General features: G+C 46.2%; 1 protein-coding gene across 3 annotated transcripts in view; it reads right to left on the reverse strand.

The window, feature by feature from the left end:
- EML6 (EMAP like 6) overlaps positions 1-21,731 on the reverse strand; it is a 338,267-nt gene that overhangs the window by 121,654 nt on the left and 194,882 nt on the right. For all 3 annotated transcript variants that reach the window (XM_075339339.1, XM_075339338.1, XM_075339340.1), the window contains exons 16-19: positions 19,093-19,186; positions 18,802-18,902; positions 10,479-10,681; positions 5,969-6,080 (exon numbers count right to left, since the gene is read on the reverse strand). In XM_075339339.1, coding sequence (XP_075195454.1) covers positions 5,969-6,080; positions 10,479-10,681; positions 18,802-18,902; positions 19,093-19,186 — 510 coding nt within the window. The remainder of the gene's footprint in view (positions 1-5,968; positions 6,081-10,478; positions 10,682-18,801; positions 18,903-19,092; positions 19,187-21,731) is intronic.

Consider the following 21,731-nt stretch of genomic DNA (forward strand, 5'->3'; position numbering starts at 1 on the left):
GCGTTTCTGGAACATCTTTTTGCTTATTTACCATATTTTTCAGATGACTTACGCACTTTCTTCTGAAGAATCTACGCGTACATCAGATAGTCTTGATGCAGGCAGTGGGGAAAGCACAAGAGTGGGCTCTGTGTGACTTAAAAGTAACCAGGGCACCAAGCAGTTTAAAAGGCGTGGGCCCCCCAGCTCCCGATGGATCACATAACATGTCACACAATCCCCTTTGATACATTATGTCATAGGTCACAGCATGATTAACATACAGATGTACATGATGCAAAATAAGAGAGACAGCGGTGTGCGTAGAGCACCCTGCAATATTTTTCCCTTACAGCGCTGTATATAACATAGCACTATATATTATAGAGCATGGGCGACAAATTTATTTTCACAAGGTGCCACATAAGAGACCGTGACGTTTGAGGAGGGCCGAATCGACAGGCTGAAATTAATTCTGCTCAATATTATTATAATTATTATTTTATATTAATATTAATTGTATAACTTAATAGTGAGCAGAATTAAGTATGCAACACCCATCTATATAAAGAATGAGCCCTCACACAGCACTTCTTTATACTGTATCAGCCCCCACACAGCCCCCTATAAACAGTATGAGCTCTCACATAGCCCCCTATATACAGTATGAGCCCTTACATAGCCCCCCATATACAGTATGAGCCTTCCACATAGCTCAAATATATACAGTATGAGCCCTCACATAGTCCCCTATATACAGTATGTGACCTCACATACGTCCCTAAACACAGGATAAGCCCTCACATAGCCCTTTATATACAGTAGGAAACCCCACATAGTTCCCTATATACTGTATAAGCCCCCACATAGCATCCTATATACAGTATGAGACACAACATTTCTCCCTTTATACAGTATGAGCCCTCACATAGCCGCTTATATACAATATGACCCCCCCTATACAGCTCCTATATACAGTTTGAACCCTCACATAGCCCTTCTATATAGAGTAGGAACCCACAAATGGCCTCTCCTATATACTGCATGAGCCTCCACATTGCCTCCCTTATATACTGCATGAGCCTCCACATAGCCCCTATATACAGTATGAGACCTCATATAGCCTCCCTAAACACAGGATGATCCCTCACATAGCCCCTTATATACAGTAGGCGACCCAACATAGTTCCTTATATACTGTATGCGCCCCCACATAGCCTCCCCTATATACAGTATGAGACCCAACATTTCTCCCTTTATAAAGTATGAGCCCTCACGTAACCGCCTATATACAGTACGAGCCCTCACATAACCACCTATATACAGTAGGAGCCCTCACATAACTGCCTATATACAGTATAAGCCATCACATGACCACCTATATACAGTATGAGCCCTCACATGACCACCTATATACAGTATGAGCCCTCACATAGCCGCTTATATACAGTATGAGCCCTCACATGGCCGCCTATATACAGTATGAGCCCTCACATGGCCGCCTATATACAGTATGAGCTGTCACATGGCCGCCAATATACAGTATGAGCCCTCACATAGCCGCTTATATACAGTATGAGCCCTCACATAGCCGCTTATATACAGTACTAGAAGGTGGCCCGATTCTACGCATCGGGTATTCTAGAATTTACGTATTGTGTAGTTCATGTATGATTTTTGTTATATATATATATATAGATGTTGTTGTGTGTAATTACCAAGTGTTTGTGTAGGGCGCTGTACATGTTCTGGGTGTTGTCTGGGTGTGACGGGGGGTGAGAGCGGTGTTGTATGTGTGTTGCGTGTGTTGCGTTGTTTGTGGAGCGCTGTGTGTCTGTAGCATTGTGTGTGTGTGTGTTGCGCGGTTTGTGTGTGTGTGGTGTGTTTTGGGGGGAGGTATGTTTTGTGCAATGTGTGTGTTGTGCGGTATGTGCGTATATTTGTGTGTGCCGCGGTGTTTGTGTGTTGGGTGTTGTGTGTGTGCAGCGTTGTCTGTGTGTGTGGGTGTCTGTGTAGGGCAGTTGTTTGTGGTTCCCAGTGTGTGTGTGTGGTGTGTTGTGCAGTGCGCGCGCGTGTGTGTGTGTGTGTTGGGGGGAGGTGTGCACTTCCCATCGTGCTCCATCCCCCATGCAGCGCACTCCCCATCGTACTCCATCCCCCATGCAGCGCACTCCCCATCGTGCTCCATCCCCTATGCTGCGCACCCCCCATCGTGCTCCATCTCCCATGCTGCGCACTCCCAAACGTGCTCCATCCGCCATGCTGCGCACTCCCAAACGTGCTCCATCCACCATGCTGCGCACTCCCAAACGTGGTCCATCCGCCATGCTGCGCACTCCCAAACGTGCTCCATCCGCCATACTCCGCACTCCCCATCGTGCTCCATCCCCCATGCAGCGCACTCCCCATCGTGCTCCATCCCCTATGCTGCGCACCCCCCATCGTGCTCCATCTCCCATGCTGCGCACTCCCAAACGTGCTCCATCCGCCATGCTGCGCACTCCCAAACGTGCTCCATCCGCCATACTCCGCACTCCCCATCGTGCTCCATCCCCATCGTGCTCCATCCCCCATGCAGCGCACTCCCCATCGTGCTCCATCCCCTATGCTGCGCACCCCCCATCGTGCTCCATCTCCCATGCTGCGCACTCCCAAACGTGCTCCATCCGCCATACTCCGCACTCCCCATCGTGCTCCATCCCCCATGCAGCGCACTCCCCATCGTGCTCCATCCCCTATGCTGCGCACCCCCCATCGTGCTCCATCTCCCATGCTGCGCACTCCCAAACGTGCTCCATCCGCCATGCTGCGCACTCCCAAACGTGCTCCATCCGCCATGCTGCGCACTCCCAAACGTGCTCCATCCGCCATGCTGCGCACTCCCAAACGTGCTCCATCCCCCATGCTGCGCACCCCCCATCGTGCTCCATCCCCCATGCTGCACCAGCATCAGCCTCTCTACCCGCAGCATCAGCCTCTCTGCCCGCAGCATCAGCCTCTCTCCTCCCAGCATCAGCCTCTCTCCTCCCAGCATCAGCCTTTCTGTCCCCAGCATCAGCCTCTCTGTCCCCAGCATCAGCCTCTCTCATCCTAGCATCAGCCTCTCTAATCCCAGCATCAGCCTCTCTCCTCCCAGCATCAGCCTTTTCTGTCCCCAGCATCAGCCTCTCTCCTCCCAGCATCAGCCTCTCTCCTCCCAGCAGCAGCCTCTCTCCTCCCAGCCTACCCCAGCCTCAGCCTCCCCCAGCATCAGCCTCTCTCCTCCCAGCATCAGCCTCTCTCCTCCCAGCATCAGCCTTTTCTGTCCCCAGCATCAGCCTCTCTCCTCCCAGCCTACCCCAGCCTCAGCCTCCCCCAGCATCAGCCTCCCCCAGCATCAGCCTCTCTCCTCCCAGCATCAGCCTCTCTCTTCCCAGCATCAGCCTCTCTCTTCCCAGCATCAGCCTCTCTCCTCCCAGCCTACCCCAGCCTCAGCCTCCCCCAGCATCAGCCTCTCTCCTCCCAGCATCAGCTTCTCTCCTCCCAGCATCAGCCTTTTCTGTCCCCAGCATCAGCCTCTCTCCTCCCAGCCTACCCCAGCCTCAGCCTCCCCCAGCATCAGCCTTTTCTGTCCCCAGCATCAGCCTCTCTCCTCCCAGCATCAGCCTTTTCTGTCCCTAGCATCAGCCTCTCTCCTCCCAGCATCAGCCTCTCTCCTCCCAGCATCAGCCTCTCTCCTCCCAGCCTACCCCAGCCTCAGCCTCCCCCAGCATCAGCCTCTCTCCTCCCAGCATCAGCCTCTCTCCTCCCAGCATCAGCCTTTTCTGTCCCCAGCATCAGCCTCTCTCCTCCCAGCCTACCCCAGCCTCAGCCTCCCCCAGCATCAGCCTCCCCCAGCATCAGCCTCTCTCCTCCCAGCATCAGCCTCTCTCTTCCCAGCATCAGCCTCTCTCTTCCCAGCATCAGCCTCTCTCCTCCCAGCCTACCCCAGCCTCAGCCTCCCCCAGCATCAGCCTCTCTCCTCCCAGCATCAGCTTCTCTCCTCCCAGCATCAGCCTTTTCTGTCCCCAGCATCAGCCTCTCTCCTCCCAGCCTACCCCAGCCTCAGCCTCCCCCAGCCTCAGCCTCCCCCAGCATCAGCCTCTCTCCTCCCAGCATCAGCCTCTCTCTTCCCAGCATCAGCCTCTCTCCTCCCAGCCTACCCCAGCCTCAGCCTCCCCCAGCATCAGCCTCTCTCCTCCCAGCATCAGCCTCTCTCCTCCCAGCATCAGCCTCTCTCCTCCCAGCATCAGCCTTTTCTGTCCCCAGCATCAGCCTCTCTCCTCCCAGCCTACCCCAGCCTCAGCCTCCCCCAGCATCAGCCTCCTCCAGCATCAGCCTTTTCTGTCCCCAGCATCAGCCTCTCTCCTCCCAGCATCAGCCTTTTCTGTCCCTAGCATCAGCCTCTCTCCTCCCAGCATCAGCCTCTCTCCTCCCAGCATCAGCCTCTCTCCTCCCAGCCTACCCCAGCCTCAGCCTCCCCCAGCATCAGCCTCTCTCCTCCCAGCATCAGCCTCTCTCCTCCCAGCATCAGCCTCTCTCCTCCCAGCATCAGCCTTTTCTGTCCCCAGCAGCAGCCTCTCTCCTCCCAGCCTACCCCAGCCTCAGCCTCCCCCAGCATCAGCCTCTCTCCTCCCAGCATCAGCCTCTCTCTTCCCAGCATCAGCCTCTCTCTTCCCAGCATCAGCCTCTCTCCTCCCAGCCTACCCCAGCCTCAGCCTCCCCCAGCATCAGCCTCTCTCCTCCCAGCATCAGCCTCTCTCCTCCCAGCATCAGCCTCTCTCCTCCCAGCATCAGCCTCTCTCCTCCCAGCCTACCCCAGCCTCAGCCTCCCCCAGCATCAGCCGCTCTCCTCCCAGCATCAGCCTTTTCGGTCCCCAGCATCAGCCTCTCTCCTCCCAGCCTACCCCAGCCTCAGCCTCCCCCAGCATCAGCCTCTCTTCTCTCAGCCTCCCCATCCCAGCCTTCCCCAGCATCAGCCTCTCTCCTCCCAGCCTCCTCCAGCATGCCGTGCTCCTCTGCCGACACTCACAGATCCGATCGCATACACTCACACACACCCGATCGCATACACTCACACACACCCGATCGCATACACTCACACACACCCGATCGCATACACTCACACACACACACACATTGACGATATTGCACATACGCGCTTATACTCACAACATCCGGAGATACCACATGCTTCTGGCCATGTGATCCTCCGGCAGGTCCTGGAAGCTCACAGCACAGTATCGCCGCCGAGAAGCAAGCGATATCCCAGGATGTTGTGAGTATGTGGATGCGATGTGATGTGTGTGTGAGGTGTGTGTGAGAGTGAGTGTGATCTGATGTGTGTGCTGTTATGTGTGTGCGTGTGTGTATGTTCCGCCGCTGCAGGACCTTGATGCGCTGGTAACTATGCTACCATGGTTACCAGCGTATCTCGTCCCCCGCTCGCACGGGAGCCCACACCAGCATACGCCGGCCAGCCCCAGTAATGTGAGGGTATGTGTCGGCTGGTTTGGCGGCGTACGCTGATGTGGGCTCCCATGGGTACAGTACTCACCTGGTAGTCGTGGCTCCGTGACTGTGTCGGTTCGGGGAATGCGTGGGGGGGGCGGGGCCAGAGCTAGCGTGCATTGTGTGAGGGAGGCGGGGCGTGGCCGAGTTGCCAATGCCTGCAGGATGCCGGGGCGAGAGGCCAATCTGTGGGGGGGCGGAGCCTGGGCGAGCGGCCGGCCAATCCGTGTGGGGGCGCAGCCTGGGCGAGCGGCCAATCCGTGCGGGGGGCGGGGCCATGGCGAGCCCAGCGGCCAATCAGCTTTGTGTCACCGTAAGGACACAATTTTGGAGCAAGACAGACAGACAGACAGACAGAATAAGGCAATTATATATATAGATGAGGCCTCACATGGCCATAACATAACATTTTCAATAAAAGAAAAATTCATAAATTCAAGAAAATTAAATTCATAATTACCTTTTGAATTAGAAGAAATTGCTGATCTTTTAATGGCATATGTCTTTAGGCACCTTTCAAACATATCATCCCAGAGCTCCACCACCCCGTCCTTTCCTCCAGTCACAAAACCCTGTTACATGAATTGCCACTGGTTATACAAATATGGTAAAATACTGCAATTAATATTTATTTTATTTACATTCGTAAATCCTAATAAATAAATTGTACATGGATGTACTACTTCAAATTTGCCCAAAATAAATAACATGCATTGGTGGATCTTTATATTTAAAGTGTTTTTCCCCAAAAACAAAGTTTATTTTAATCAATAGATCTTGGAATAATTATAATTTCCATAATTGGATGTGTTTAAAAAAAATGTTACTAAGCTGAAATAATCCTATCAATGTGTCTCCGCTGTGTACTGTGTAATGGCCGTGTCTGACCGTACAGGGACATGGCCTGATCATACCACATCTCCTGGGCCAGGGAGGAAGCAAAAAGGTATACACACAGGACAGCACAAGATCACAATTAATTATTTCTTTGATGTAAAACATTTTTAAAAACAGACAGGGAAATGTTGTACTTCACAAAGTACTGTAATATCTGTATACTCTTTTGTGTCTTCTGCTACCGAGGAGCTGTGGTGTGATCAGACCATGTCCCTGTACGGTCAGACACGGCCATTACACAGTACACAGCAGGGACACATATATAAGATTATCTCAGCACAGGAACATTTCTTTTAAACATCCAATTATAGAACTTATTATTGTTCCAAGATCTATTGATTGAAATTAACTTTAAAATTAACTTTGTTACGGACTATTTAAACTTTTTAAACAGATTTCTTTTTTATTAATTTGCGTCCTAAATGAAAAATCAAAAGTTTCTAAATAGTTTTCATTGAAAATTTCTTTCTATTTCACTTCTGCAGAAAGCATGTTCTTCGCCGGTGGTCTGGAATTTCGGACCCAAATCCATCCAAGCTCTGTTCGTATCTCAGACAGCTTTCTCTGTACTCAACAACCCTTCTCTCAGTGTTAGGCCTCTTTCACACGTTCGTGAAAATCACGCACGTCTTTCATGGACGTGTCAAAGGTGCGTATTGCCCTGCGTGAGCAGTGTTTATGGCACACGTGTGTTCTCCATGTGTTATCCGTGATAACACACGGAGAACGGGAACGTTCTGCTCACCTGTCCCTGGCTTCGCTGTCCGTGGTGCCAATCTTCAGTCTCCGCTGCTGCAGCTTACGGCCACAGTGAAGTGAATATTCAATGAGCATAATGAGCGGTGGTCGGAAGCAAGTGACAGCAGCGGCAGAGACAGGAGAGCTGAAGGTGAGTAAAGTTTGGTTTTTTTTCTCAAACACGTGTGTTTTCTCCGGTGCGTGTCACACGGATCACCTCCGTGTGGTCCGTTTGCATTCCGTGTTACACCCGTGGTGCCGGAGAAAAACGGACATGTTGACGTGTGGAGCACACGGACACACGTATGCTCCACACGTACACCCGGTCCATGGCACGACACGCACGTGAGCGCAAACCCATTGATTTTAGTGGGTCTACGTGTGCCCGTGTCTCCGGTACGTGAGGAAAAGGACCAAACACGTACCGGAGACACAGACGTGTGAAAGAGGCCTTAGATATAGCAGTAGGGAAGGAGAAAAAGTTGTATTGAGGAGAAGGGGGAAGGCATCTACGTTCTCAGGGATAGAACTCAAACCAGGCTATAGATAGGGAGGAAAGTGCATGAATGGGGAATCAGTCAAGTAATGAAGCTGTGCTGGTGGATGGAGCTATTGAAGTCATCAGCTTCCCAGACAAAGAGACTACACCACCTGCTTTTATTACTGGAAAGGACAACCCTAAATAACAAAAGTCTGAGACTAGTAGCAGCATGCCAACTACTTATTGGGAGGACGGAGTGTAAAAATTAATTAAAGATTGCCAACTGAAACCTATGTTAACTTTAACCACTGACATATGTATAATCATTTTTTTCTCATAATAAAGCTGCCCATAGCCTTTAATTCTTAAAGAAATATTCTTATTATGGCCAACATGGCACTATATACTAGATAGAATTGGGTCAGGTACATAGTCCACTATAGATCCATACCGTCCAGTGTGCATCTCTATAAAAATGACAGATTTTTTTCTTAGAAATACAAACAAAATAAGGAAAAAAAACAAAAAACAACTGCAGTTTGTTTCATCGCTTGCTGTATCACGGAAGGATTTTCGCTTAAAAATATCACATCATTGGGACAATATGTGCCAGCTTTGAATGTGCAGGAGCCATTAGAAAGTCAATAGAAGAGTCGTACCCATTGAAATCTGATCTATAAATCACTTTGCTGTTCACACTGGCCATAATTATATAAGTGAATTGTACAAATAGCACGCACATAAATCACATACCAACAGAAAATCAATAGTCACTTCTATATCATAATTCATGTGAATTTTTTACCAGTCACACCCTCCGTTAAAGAGGACGGCACCTCTCTTGACATAATATTTTAGTAACTACTTTTATTCCCCATGAAATAATTTTTGATCATATCTTTAGATTGCTGGGTTATTGTCATGCAGGGACTACCGGGGTCCCGCCAGGTATAGAAGGGACTCCAAGTTGGCGCCGCAACGCACTGGGTGCAACAGGGAAACTACACAATGGCGGACCCTGGGTCTAGGGAGAGGGGAGTGGGGTCACCTCCTAACATTCCCTGAGGCTGATCCCTGCACCCCCTAATGTCCCAATACGGGTCCTTCCCCTTGTCACCGATCACGTGCCTAAGTCCTTGCTGGCCCTGAACTCATCCTGACTAGTGATGGCCAGCGAGACCAAGTCTCACCACTGCAATAAGATGACATGAGGTAGGTAAGGCAAACAGGTGGGCAAAGAGACAGCTATGAGTTCTCCAAGGTTTCTTCAACAGGAGCTTCGCAGCTGCAACAGTCGCAACTACACAGCTCTGCAGAGACAAGCTCCTTCAGCACGGACAGCTAAAGCTTGAGCTATAGTTGATATAGGGTGGAGTGAGGAGCAAATATTTATAACAGAAGGGATTGGCTGCAGAAGAGATTACAACTACCTGTTAGATCTCTGCAAGACAGAAATACACCTTAACCCCTTCAGTGTCGGATGGAATTAAATATGCTCCAACTCATGGTAAACGACGAGCGGGTACTAAAGCAGATCTATGATCCACAATATGCTGTGACCTTCTGATGTCAGATCCCCCCTGAGATCACATCAGGCTGTGACACACTTGTAACAGTTATGCTGTTCCTCTGTTAATCATCTTGGAAATGTACTCCTTGTCAATGGAGCATGTTGCAGCGCAACTGAGTAAACTCCGAACTGATTGAACAGTTTCAAGATATGTAGGGACAATCCTAACTGTAAACACCGAGGATTCAATATATATACACATTTCTAGGAGGAATAACAGAGGAATATCACTATACCGCTGGCGTTCCTGCGCTCCCTGCTCTCCTCCTCCCGCAGGGACGCGTGCCACTCATCGACGCAGCCAGCATGCAAAGGAACCTGGTGTACCTGCGCTCCCCGCTCTCCTCCACCCGCAAGGATACTTCACATTCACCGCGGCAGGCTTGCACATGTGTCCTGGCGTATTCCTCCTCCACGTGTGCGCTCCCTGCTCCCCTCTCCCGGGGCTGTGCAAACAGGACAGGACCTCCGCGAGTGTTCCTGGGGTGCGCCCACCACAACTCCTTTCTTAAAGGGCCAGTGCATCACTCCCAGGAAGTGGCTCTCAGCCTATCGCTGAGAGGCACTAGGTACATAAGACCAGCTCAAACTAGGGGAGTTGCCTGATCAACGTGGTTAGTTAGCTAGAGTTCCTGTGCCCTAGCCAGTTAGTTGTCAGGTACCCCTGTCTGCTGTGCCTTACAGTGTACTATTTCCCTCAGCTACCGTAGTGGCTTATGCCACACCAGAGACTGTGCCTATCCCTCCTGGCCGTGCTTCCAGCCTCAGCTACCCCGGTGGCTCACGCCATGCCAGAGACTTTGCCTGTCCACCCTGGCCATGCCTCTAGCCTCAGCTACCCCGGTGGCTTACGCCACACCTGTGACTCTGCCTGTCTATCCTGACCATGCCACCTGCTACTGCCTGTCTGCTCTTGTGCCCATCCTTGCCCTGGGGTCAGCTGAAGCAGTCCCAGCCCCTGCCCTGGGAGTAGCACCTAGCATCCAACCTCGCAGTGGGTGCTTAGTCAAGCCCCTACCTCTAAAAGGGTAGGTCCGGGGTCCCCTTGTGACCCAGTGGGTTCACTTTAGCTCGCCACTTCACCATCTCCAGTGGCGAGTGTAACAGGCACAATGCAGAGTCATAGAAAATAATGCCTCACAATTGTTATATCATGGCCAAGACAAGTGCACTAGGCGTATGTTGTAGATATGTGAGGAGAGGCGACAGGTCCTCTTTCACTTATTTTATATGCTCTCTTCTGCTATACGATCATAACCACAATACGTATAAAGATGTTATCACCTTATCCAATGCGTACATGGCAAATACAGGTCCATCATGGGCTTTAATGGTTTTAAGCAGAAGGACGTCTTTCCAAACATAAATATCTCCCGTCGCTGCTCCAGAAAACACTAATTCTTCTGTCCGTCCATATGAAACACACATCATTGTCTCTAGTTTTCCAACAGTTCCAAAAGTTCCCCTTTTTGAAGTAAATCCACCACCTGCCAAGAAAAGTTTTGACAGTATGACAAAATCTATTTATTTAGATGACACAGTCTGTATATACATTATGGTATGTATGTCCTGTTTGCACCCTCACATATAGGCTTTTCTAAATTAAAGGTTATTCCCATCATTAAGTCATCATCACCTATCCTAAGCGAAAACTTGTAGATCAGTGGATGCCCGATTATTGGCTGCTTCTCTTTACAAGCATTTTGCAATTATACCTATATAAAAAGTTCAGAAAAGCCCTTTTGATTTTTTTATATGTATGAGTGTGCAAAAAACATTCTCCATAAAGATTGATATACTGCCCTTGTGTGATCTATTGGTTATTGGAAACCTGTCTGGATTTTTTTTTTTTGCCTCCAGCAGTAGCTGTTGAATTACGGTAGCTATTTTGCGCTCTAAACAAGTCCATCTATAAGGTGAGGGGCAGGATTTTGTAAAATAAGCTGTTTAATCACTGCACATGCCATCTGTGCAGATAATGGAGAAAAGAGTCAAGGTTGTCATGTCTTAAACCTGCCCAACATGGTTTAATTTCTTTCTTTCAGCTAATTTTATTGACAATTGTTGCATAACAAATTCCAGAAATTGAAAAAGTTATCGCTGAATGATACATGTAGCAAGTTTCATCATATATTAATATCATTTGTAGAATATAGCCATGAAATATAACCAAACATCGAACAGGAACATCTGAAAATCTAGTAATACTTGCATTTTATTGATTGGAATGAAATATTGATATTCTAGGAACCCATATAACCTTTATAGATCAGCATCATCAATATAAAACCTTAAACACATTCAACAACAACTACCATTACATTCAGCTGCCAAATATGTTGAAGGTAAAATGTATTTTCAGGTATGGCATTTATCCTGCTACTATTGTCATTTCTATATAATGAAAAGGAAAAATTAATTGGATATAAAAAAACTAGACTTTGGTTGTAATTTCATTATATTACAAATATGAAGATAAGTTTGAAGATATTGGTAGGAGCGAAGAGTTCCAGAAATTCCAAACTTTAGAGAATTTCTGCGGACAACCCCTGTTATAATAGACTGCGCTCTCGTATGGAATCAATGTGTTAATTAGTCTGATCTAGAACTGTAATGTCGGAGGAGAATTGCCCATCCAATGCAAGGCTATCAGATTCCTGGTGAGAAAAAAAGGTTTCTCACATGGTGTCTCCATGTATCTTCTTCAAGTATGCCAAATACCGTAATACAATTTTGGGGTCAGGGTGGAAAAATGGCTATAATGGTGATAAAAGGCACACCACCGTTTGCCAAAAGGAGAAGATAATCGCGCATCACCATATCATATGCCAAGCATCTGTGTCAGGAGTGTGAAAAGGCGTCAGTCAGTCCATTTGATAGAACTTTGATGGGGTCAAATAGAATTGTTGGATAATGTAAAGTTGAATCATTTTGAAGATTGAAAGATATTTATATCTTGAATGGTAGGAATAAGTTGTTCTCATTTATCTTTTACGTTCAAGGGAACTGACGCAATTGAATAGATATACAGTTAGGTCCAGAAATATTTGGACAGTGACACAATTTTCGCGAGTTGGGCTCTGCATGCCACCACATTGGATTTGAAATGAAACCTCTACAACAGAATTCAAGTGCAGATTGTAACGTTTAATTTGAAGGTTTGAACAAAAATATCTGATAGAAATTGTAGGAATCGTACACATTTCTTTACAAACACTCCACATTTTAGGAGGTCAAAAGTAATTGGACAAATAAACCAAACCCAAACAAAATATTTTTATTTTCAATATTTTGTTGCGAATCCTTTGGAGGCAATCACTGCCTTAAGTCTGGAACCCATGGACATCACCAAACGCTGGGTTTCCTCCTTCTTAATGCTTTGCCAGGCCTTTACAGCCGCAGCCTTCAGGTCTTGCTTGTTTGTGGGTCTTTCCGTCTTAAGTCTGGATTTGAGCAAGTGAAATGCATGCTCAATTGGGTTAAGATCTGGTGATTGACTTGGCCATTGCAGAATGTTCCACTTTTTTGCACTCATGAACTCCTGGGTAGCTTTGGCTGTATGCTTGGGGTCATTGTCCATCTGTACTATGAAGCGCCGTCCGATCAACTTTGCGGCATTTGGCTGAATCTGGGCTGAAAGTATATCCCAGTACACTTCAGAATTCATCCGGCTACTCTTGTCTGCTGTTATGTCATCAATAAACACAAGTGACCCAGTGCCATTGAAAGCCATGCATGCCCATGCCATCACGTTGCCTCCACCATGTTTTACAGAGGATGTGGTGTGCCTTGGATCATGTGCCGTTCCCTTTCTTCTCCAAACTTTTTTCTTCCCATCATTCTGGTACAGGTTGATCTTTGTCTCATCTGTCCATAGAATACTTTTCCAGAACTGAGCTGGCTTCATGAGGTGTTTTTCAGCAAATTTAACTCTGGCCTGTCTATTTTTGGAATTGATGAATGGTTTGCATCTAGATGTGAACCCTTTGTATTTACTTTCATGGAGTCTTCTCTTTACTGTTGACTTAGAGACAGATACACCTACTTCACTGAGAGTGTTCTGGACTTCAGTTGATGTTGTGAACGGGTTCTTCTTCACCAAAGAAAGTATGCGCCGATCATCCACCACTGTTGTCATCCGTGGACGCCCAGGTCTTTTTGAGTTCCCAAGCTCACCAGTCAATTCCTTTTTTCTCAGAATGTACCCGACTGTTGATTTTGCTACTCCAAGCATGTCTGCTATCTCTCTGATGGATTTTTTCTTTTTTTTCAGCCTCGGGATGTTCTGCTTCACCTCAATTGAGAGTTCCTTAGACCGCATGTTGTCTGGTCACAGCAACAGCTTCCAAATGCAAAACCACACACCTGTAATCAACCCCAGACCTTTTAACTACTTCATTGATTACAGGTTAACGAGGGAGACGCCTTCAGAGTTAATTGCAGCCCTTAGAGTCCCTTGTCCAATTACTTTTGGTCCCTTGAAAAAGAGGAGGCTATGCATTACAGAGCTATGATTCCTAAACCCTTTCTCCGATTTGGATGTGAAAACTGTCATATTGCAGCTGGGAGTGTGCACTTTCAGCCCATATTATATATATAATTGTATTTCTGAACATGTTTTTGTAAACAGCTAAAATAACAAAACTTGTGTCACTGTCCAAATATTTCTGGACCTAACTGTATGTCTACAGGGTGGCAATGAGGCCCTGTGGGCCTTACTATTTAAGGACTCCTATCAAGGCAAATCCGATATATATTTCTTGTCTTGACCGTGCAGTTGAGGTTGGAGCGCCAACCTGACCTATATATATCTAAAATGTTGGAATGTTATATTGGGATTGAATTTGTTCAAAAGATAACAATATATTTTGGTTATAGCAGTCGCTTAGTGAGGTGACATTTTGGGTGTTCCAGAATTAAGAGGATGGGAGGGATTTTAATGATGGGAAGTATAGATTTTGCCATAAAGGCATTTCAACTATATATTGTTTGAAGTTAATCATCATTTTTACCTGTCTCCAAATCAGGAGTACCAGTTTAAGCATAGGTAGCATTTTGGGGGTGGAAACATTGGATAATTCCAAAAAACTCAATAAGCAATTAGTTTTTGCTGCCTGAGTTAGATCGCTTTCTGAGTTGGGTAATTGTTCACCTCGCATCCAGCTGTTTAGCGCCCTAAATTGGCCTGTCGGGTAATAAAGAAAATAATTGGATAAGACTGTTCCTCCTATTTTTATTGTACTCTGAATGGCAGATAGTCTAGACCCAACTGAAACTATCTGCCATATAAATGTGGAGATCAATGAGTTAAGGGTTGTGAAAGAAGTTTTAGAAACCAGTTTCGCACTATGCTGTATTAATGAATTTCGAAAGCAGTATCATTTAAATGAGGTTTATACATACTGGTACTGGTAAATGTAACTTATCCCATAAAGTGAATTTAAGTTTAGCATAATCAAGTAAGAGAAGAGGAAAGGTAATTTATGCTGGCTGTTTAAATATTTATCACTAAGTATTTAAAATGACTTACTATAGGCAAAGGTGATAATGGTTCTAAGTGCCTGGTAGAACCACGACTGAGGGGCATTAATGCTGATTTACACCAGTTTACAGAAAGGCCAGAGAAACTACTAAATCTGTTAAAAATAGAGATGACATGGGGCAAGGTATCTTCACCTTGGTCCTAGAAAGTGATCATATCATCTGCATATACCTAATAGGGTCAGTCCGATACAATATGGATAGGTCTTTAATTAATGGAGAGAACCGTATTCTTATTACCAAGCCTTCAATGTTAAGGTAAAACACAAGTGGTGAGAGAAGACAGCCTTGACGTGTCCCTCTTCTTAATAAAAAGGTCATTAATGAGATATTTATCACAACCCGAGCTGTTGGGGCTACGTATAACATGTGTACCCGTTTGCAAAACCTAGGACCAAATGCAAATTTTTGGAGACAAACAAATAGAAAGGGCCGCTCCACTGAGTCCAATAAAGCCTGCTTTACACGTTGCAATTAGTTGTACAATCGCATTTGCGATGTGACACGCCCAGGTTGCATACGGGATCTTATGAGATTGCACGTAGGTCGTTCATTTGCTGTCACACTTGCGTTAGTAGTCTATGTTAAATTGATCAATTTTGTGTGCGATCCTCTAGATCATGTGTTCTGTGACGTATGCATTGGGCACCTTTTTTTTTTTTATTTATTGACTTGAGAAGCGTGTGTAATGTGTAGGGATGCGTTTTTACTATGTCATCTGCCATTCAGCTCTGCTACATGGCCGCTGACAGCAGACACAGACAGCCATGTAGCAGAGCTGAATGGCAGATGACAGCAGACACAGACAGAGCCGCACTGTCAGAATGAACTCGGGTGAACTTCACCCGACTTCATTGTCATCCCAGCTCTGTGTGTGTCGCGTCCTGATTAGCGGTCACCAGTGAAGGACTCACCGGTGACCGCTAAACTCCTCAGTAACTGATTGAGCAGCCCTCTCTCATACTCACCGATCCCCGGCGCTGCACGGCATTCACACTGCTCCGGCGGCTTTTACTGTTTTGGAAAAGCCGGCCGCCCATTAAACAATCTCGTATTCCCTGCTATCCCCGCCCACCGGCGCCTATGATTGGTTACAGTGAGACACGCCCCCACGCTGAGTGACAGGTGTCACACTGCACCCAATCACAGCAGCCGGTGGGCGTGTCTATACTGTGTAGTGAAATAAATAATTAAATAATTAAAAAAAACGGCGCGCGGTCCCCCCCAATTTTAAAACCAGCCAAATAAAGCCATACGGCTGAAGGCTGGTATTCTCAGGATGGGGAGCTCCACGTTATGGGGAGCCCCCCAGCCTAACAATATCAGCCAACAGCCGCCCAGAATTGCCGCATACATTAGATGCGACAGTTCTGGGACTGTACCCGGCTCTTCCCGATTTACCCTGGTGCGTTGGCAAATCGGGGTAATAAGGAGTTAATGGCAGCCCATAGCTGCCACTAAATCCTAGATTAATCATGTCAGGCGTCTATGAGACACCTTCCATGATTAATCTGTAAATTACAGTAAATAAACACACACACCCGAAAAAATCCTTTATTAGAAATAAAAAACACTAACATATACCCTGGTTAACCACTTTAATCAGCCCAAAAAAGCCCTCCATGTCCGGCGTAATCCAGGATGCTCCAGCGTCGCTTCCAGCGCTGCTGCATGGAGGTGACCGGAGCTGCAGCAGACACCGCCGCTCCAGTCACCTCTACACAGCTAATGAAGACAGCCGCGCGATCAGCTGAGCTGTCACTGAGGTTACCCGCTGTCACTGGATCCAGCGGTGGCCGCGGGTAACCTCAGTGACAGCTCAGCTGATCGCGCGGCTGTCTGCACTTGCTGCGTGGAGGTGACAGGAGCGGCGGTGTATTCTGCAGCTCCGGTCACCTCCATGCAGCAGCGCTGGAAGCGACGCTGGAGCATCCTGGAGTACGCCGGACATGGAGGGCTTTTTGGGGCTGATTAAAGTGGTTAACCAGGGAATGTGTTTGTGTTTTTTATTTCTAATAAATGATTTTTTCGGGTGTGTGTGTTTATTTACTGTAATGTACAGATTAATCATGGAAGGAATCTCGGGGAGACGCCTGACATGATTAATCTAGGACTTATTGGCAGCTATGGGCTGCCAATAACTCCTTATTACCCCGATTTGCCAACGCACCAGGGTAAATCGGGAAGAGCCGGGTACAGTCCCAGAACTGTCGCATCTAATGTATGCGGCAATTCTGGGCGGCTGTTGGCTGATATTGTTAGGCTGGGGGGCTCCCCATAACGTGGAGCTCCCCATCCTGAGAATACCAGCCTTCAGCCGTATGGCTTTATCTGGCTGGTTTTAAAATTGGGGGGGACCGCGCGCCGTTTTTTTAAATTATTTAATTATTTATTTCACTACACAGTATAGACACGCCCACCGGCTGCTGTGATTGGGTGCAGTGTGACACCTGTCACTCAGCGTGGGGGCGTGTCTCACTGTAACCAATCATAGGCGCCGGTGGGCGGGGATAGCAGGGAATATGAGATTGTTTAATGGGCGGCCGGCTTTTCCAAAACAGTAAAAGCCGCCGGAGCAGTGTGAATGCCGTGCAGCGCCGGGGATCGGGGATCGGTGAGTATATGAGAGAGGAGGATAGACTGACATGGACAGAGAGTGAGGGACAGAGATAGTGACTGACTGACAGAGATTAGTGAATGACAGACATTGTGAGGCGCTTCAGAACGCAGCTTTTCAGCTGCGCTCTGAAGCGGACCTTTTTTAAGCTGCGGTGCAGAGCGCACACCTGCGCACATAGCATCAGACACCAAAATCGTATGAGGGATGTCACACGTTACAATTGATTAGGTTCGTGCAACAAAACGCTCAATTCTAGACAAAGATACGATGTGTTTGCGATCAACGGTTTTGCGTTCAATCCTGATCGCACGTAGATGTCACACGCAGATACCTCACAAACGATGCCGGATGTGCGTCACTTACAACTTGACCCCAACGACGGATTGTGAGATATATTGAAGCGTGTGTAGCGGGCTTAAGGCTTAATTAAAGACCCGGGGGAAAATTGTCATGTCAAGCATGCTCAGCATCGTAGAGTGTACTTGCCCAGACTTCATTGGCTTATAAGCCACTGAGCTGGATATCACCGGCCTGTCAGAAGAAGGATTTAGACAAGCTGGAGATGATGGTCTTTGTCCTCTAGAGACAGAAATGAAGTCTTGGGTGGATTAGGGCATGGTGCGCCCTGACTCCCTTGCTGAACGGCTCCAACTCCTTGACTGCAATAATTTCCAAACATTGTGTCCACTGATTAATTAGCTTATTTTACAAAATTACATATTTAGAAAGCTAGAGCACTAATCACCATCTACTGGTGGTGGTTTAGCAGAAAAAAACCTACTGACAGGTTCCCTTTCATTTGATAATTGGATCAGATGTAAGTAACACAAAGTATTATATGGTCATACTATCATTGTACTAAGTATAGTCAACCCTACAGGCAGTATAGACTGTGTAGAAGCAGCAGTCTGGTGGGAATGCTTCATACACCGTACACAACACTAATCAGTGATATTTAAAAAGGTTGTCCACTAGTCGGACAACCCCTTTTCAATCACTGTGCTCCCTTCAAGTAAAATAAGACCACCTACACTCATCTCTGGTGCTGTTCCAGCAGTGTCAGCAATGGCTCACCCGGGGGTTGCATAACATTGTTATGTCATGCAATCCCTGTGGCTAATCAGCAGCCACTTCTTTATTCCCTCCTTTAGACAAATCAGACATCCGGAGAAAGACGCAGCTCTCACTTCCTCGGGATGTCAATTACTTCTGAAAGAGGGGACAGTTAAGAAACAAGTGATTGGCCACAGAGATTGTGTGATATCACAATGTTATGTGATCCCTGGGTGAACCAATGGCGGCACTGTTGGAATGGTGCCGGTAGCAGAAGTGAGTATAGATTTTTTTTTACTTAGGGGAAACATGTTGATTGAGAAGGGGCAGTCAGAGTAGTGGACAGCTCCTTTAATGCTGCACATGGCGGATTATTTGAGTAATGACCATTACCTGTTTGTTGCCAGAACTTGATGTGCTTTATGCCCACAGTCACCATCTTATCACTGTGATGTGGGTTACATTTCACAACAAATATTTTATCTTTGTGGCCTCTGCAATGAAAAGAGCACAGTGATTCGCAGAAAGACGAAAGTCTTATATATATTTCATTATCATTGCTGAATAATATTTTGCACATAAACTCAACTTTAGAACAATTTTGAATATGTGATTCACACAAAAAGAAAAGTCATAATACTATATAATACAAGATGGCAGGTTACAATAGGAGGAGTAATGTACCGCGTTGTTGCAATTTTCTCCCCTTTTTTCCAGTCCCAGAACACGATTGTGTGGTTATCATCCAAGCCAACAGACACCAAACATTTACCATCAGCTGGAAGACAAAAAGCCGATATTGAGATATTATCAGTACATGCTACATATGGCTCAGGACAAACGCCCTCTGTATATAATGTCTATCAGAAATGTCCAGGTAGAAAGGCAGAATGCACAACTGAACATCCTGATCTGATTAATGGCCTATATGAAGGCAACATAAGGGGATAATAACTAGTAGGGATGATCGAACATCACAAATATTCGGCAATATTCGGCTTTGTGAATATGGGTTGCCGCTATGCGAATATTCGATGCGTAATATAAGTCTATGGGAAGCCCAAATAGTTGCTATTCGTCAACTATTCGGGTTTCCCATAGACTTACTTTGTGCATCGAATATTCGCAAATAGTTTTAATATTTATATATATTTATATATAGTTTTAATATTCGCAAACAGTGAGTCCTGTTTAATAACGATTCATGGCTGTACCATGAATCGTTATTAAACAGGACTCAATACCGTCTTCCCTTAGCCTGCTGGTGAGCCTCTGACGGGGGAGGAGAAACGCGTTGAGGCCAGGCAGGCCTGAATACCTGCTTTTTCAGGGAAGTGGTTTATCTTTTCCCTCCCTAATTATCTGTTATTTTGATTAGGATAGATGCTATCTGATATATCTACCTAAAATGATCCTGGAGTGGTGGTCTTATTTTCTGTAAAACCTTTATAGAATATGTCAAGAGCATATTGATATGAGCTCTGTGACATATTATACGGATGTTACTCAAAGACTGGTTTCAGAAAACCTTTTGTAAGAATATTATTGGTCACACCACTCTGAATTAATTCTTACGGTTGTATTTTTTCTGGATCAGGAGTGGGAAGTATTATTTGGGGATGTAACTGCTTAATTGTATTACATGTGCAGTTGTACCAATTGAATAGGACCTTCCCTATCAACTCTTATATCAGGTCAGGGAGAGGGAAAGTCGACGTGGAACGGGGGCGCCCAGTAACTTATGGTGTCATACCCTCCGTTGGCAGGTAGGGATATATCCTCTCCATCTAGGGTCAACCAGCACCCCTACCTCCCCTCAATTTCCTTGTTGCTCTAAAAAATTGAATAATTACAAGGTTTATCTGATCTAGTTTGTTATCTTTGTGTTTTTGTGGTAAATTTGGGATTTTTACTGAATATCAATAAAAATGTACATTTTAACTAGGGTTTGAGGTTATATGTTAGCCCTCCAAGTACTCTACCCATTACATATATTTTGTTAGATTTGATACTCAAACTAAGTGTCATCAGAGGGCAGAGTCTGTGGCAATGCCCGCAGCCTCTGTCTCCTCCCTGAAATGAAACGTCATCATGACGATCGTTTGAGGGCTGGTCTGTCCATCCCTGCTCTGTACCTCCCTAAGCTGTCCATTCTGCAATCTGCACAGTGCTCGATCTGTTATACCAGGAATGCAGGAGACAAGTGACGTCACCAGCGGGGGCGATGCAAGTTCCCTGCATGCCGTCCACAGACACCGCTCTGTTACTGGCTGATTATTACTCATCTGATCTGACCTGATAACAGAGTGGGCCCTGGGATTCTCAAACAAATCGTCATCACATATGAAACAGGAATAAGAGAATAACAGTTAGTGTAGTTAGGGAATGCTAGAGAATTTCTTTATACAAGTATACTAGAAAATAGTTTAGATTAATGCATCAAATTTATAGGGATTTAAATAAAATTTTCTTTTGCCTTCGGAACTCCCTTTTAAAGGGAATGTATCGTCAAAAAAAAAAAAAAAAAATTTCAATAACTGAAAAAATGTAAAGTAATAATGTTTTAATGTTTTGTTTAAATATTATTTGTTTTTAATTGAGCAAAATCTAAAAAAAAAAAAATTAAAAAGTTTGATATTTTCCACTGTTAAACACTAGGGGGAGCAGCTGCTGAAATCCTACAGAAATCCGACTGTATAAAAAGCTCACATTACAGCCTGCAGTAAAGTGGGCGGAGTCTGCTCTCCTGTGTGTGATGTCGCCTCCCCCCTCCTAATCTGAGTGTTTATAACAGAGAATGACATGTAGGGACACAGTGCAGAGCCATTTTGTTGATGACCACAAATGTCTAAAGTGTCACCAAAGACAGCAGGAGTATCACACAAGATAGGATAAGATACACGGCTCTGCAGACAGTATCACACAGGATAGGATTAGATACACGGCTCTGCAGACAGTATCACACAGGATAGGATTAGATACACAGCTCAGCAGACAGTATCACAAAGGACAGGATTAAATACACAGCCGTGCAGACAGTATCACACGATAGGATTAGATACACAGCCGTGCAGACAGTATCACACAGGATAGGATTAGATACACAGCTGTGCAGACAGTATCACACAGGATAGGATTAGATACACAGCCGTGCAGACAGTATCACACAGGAGAGGATTAGATACACAGCTAAGCAGACAGTATCACAAAGGAGAGGATAAGATACACAGCTCAGCAGACAGTATCACACGACAGGATTAGATACACAGCTCAGCAGACAGTATCACACAGGATAGCACTAGATACACGGCTCAGCAGACAGT

This window comes from Anomaloglossus baeobatrachus, chromosome 3 (assembly GCF_048569485.1).
Source record: "Anomaloglossus baeobatrachus isolate aAnoBae1 chromosome 3, aAnoBae1.hap1, whole genome shotgun sequence".
Taxonomy (NCBI): Eukaryota; Metazoa; Chordata; class Amphibia; order Anura; family Aromobatidae; genus Anomaloglossus; species Anomaloglossus baeobatrachus.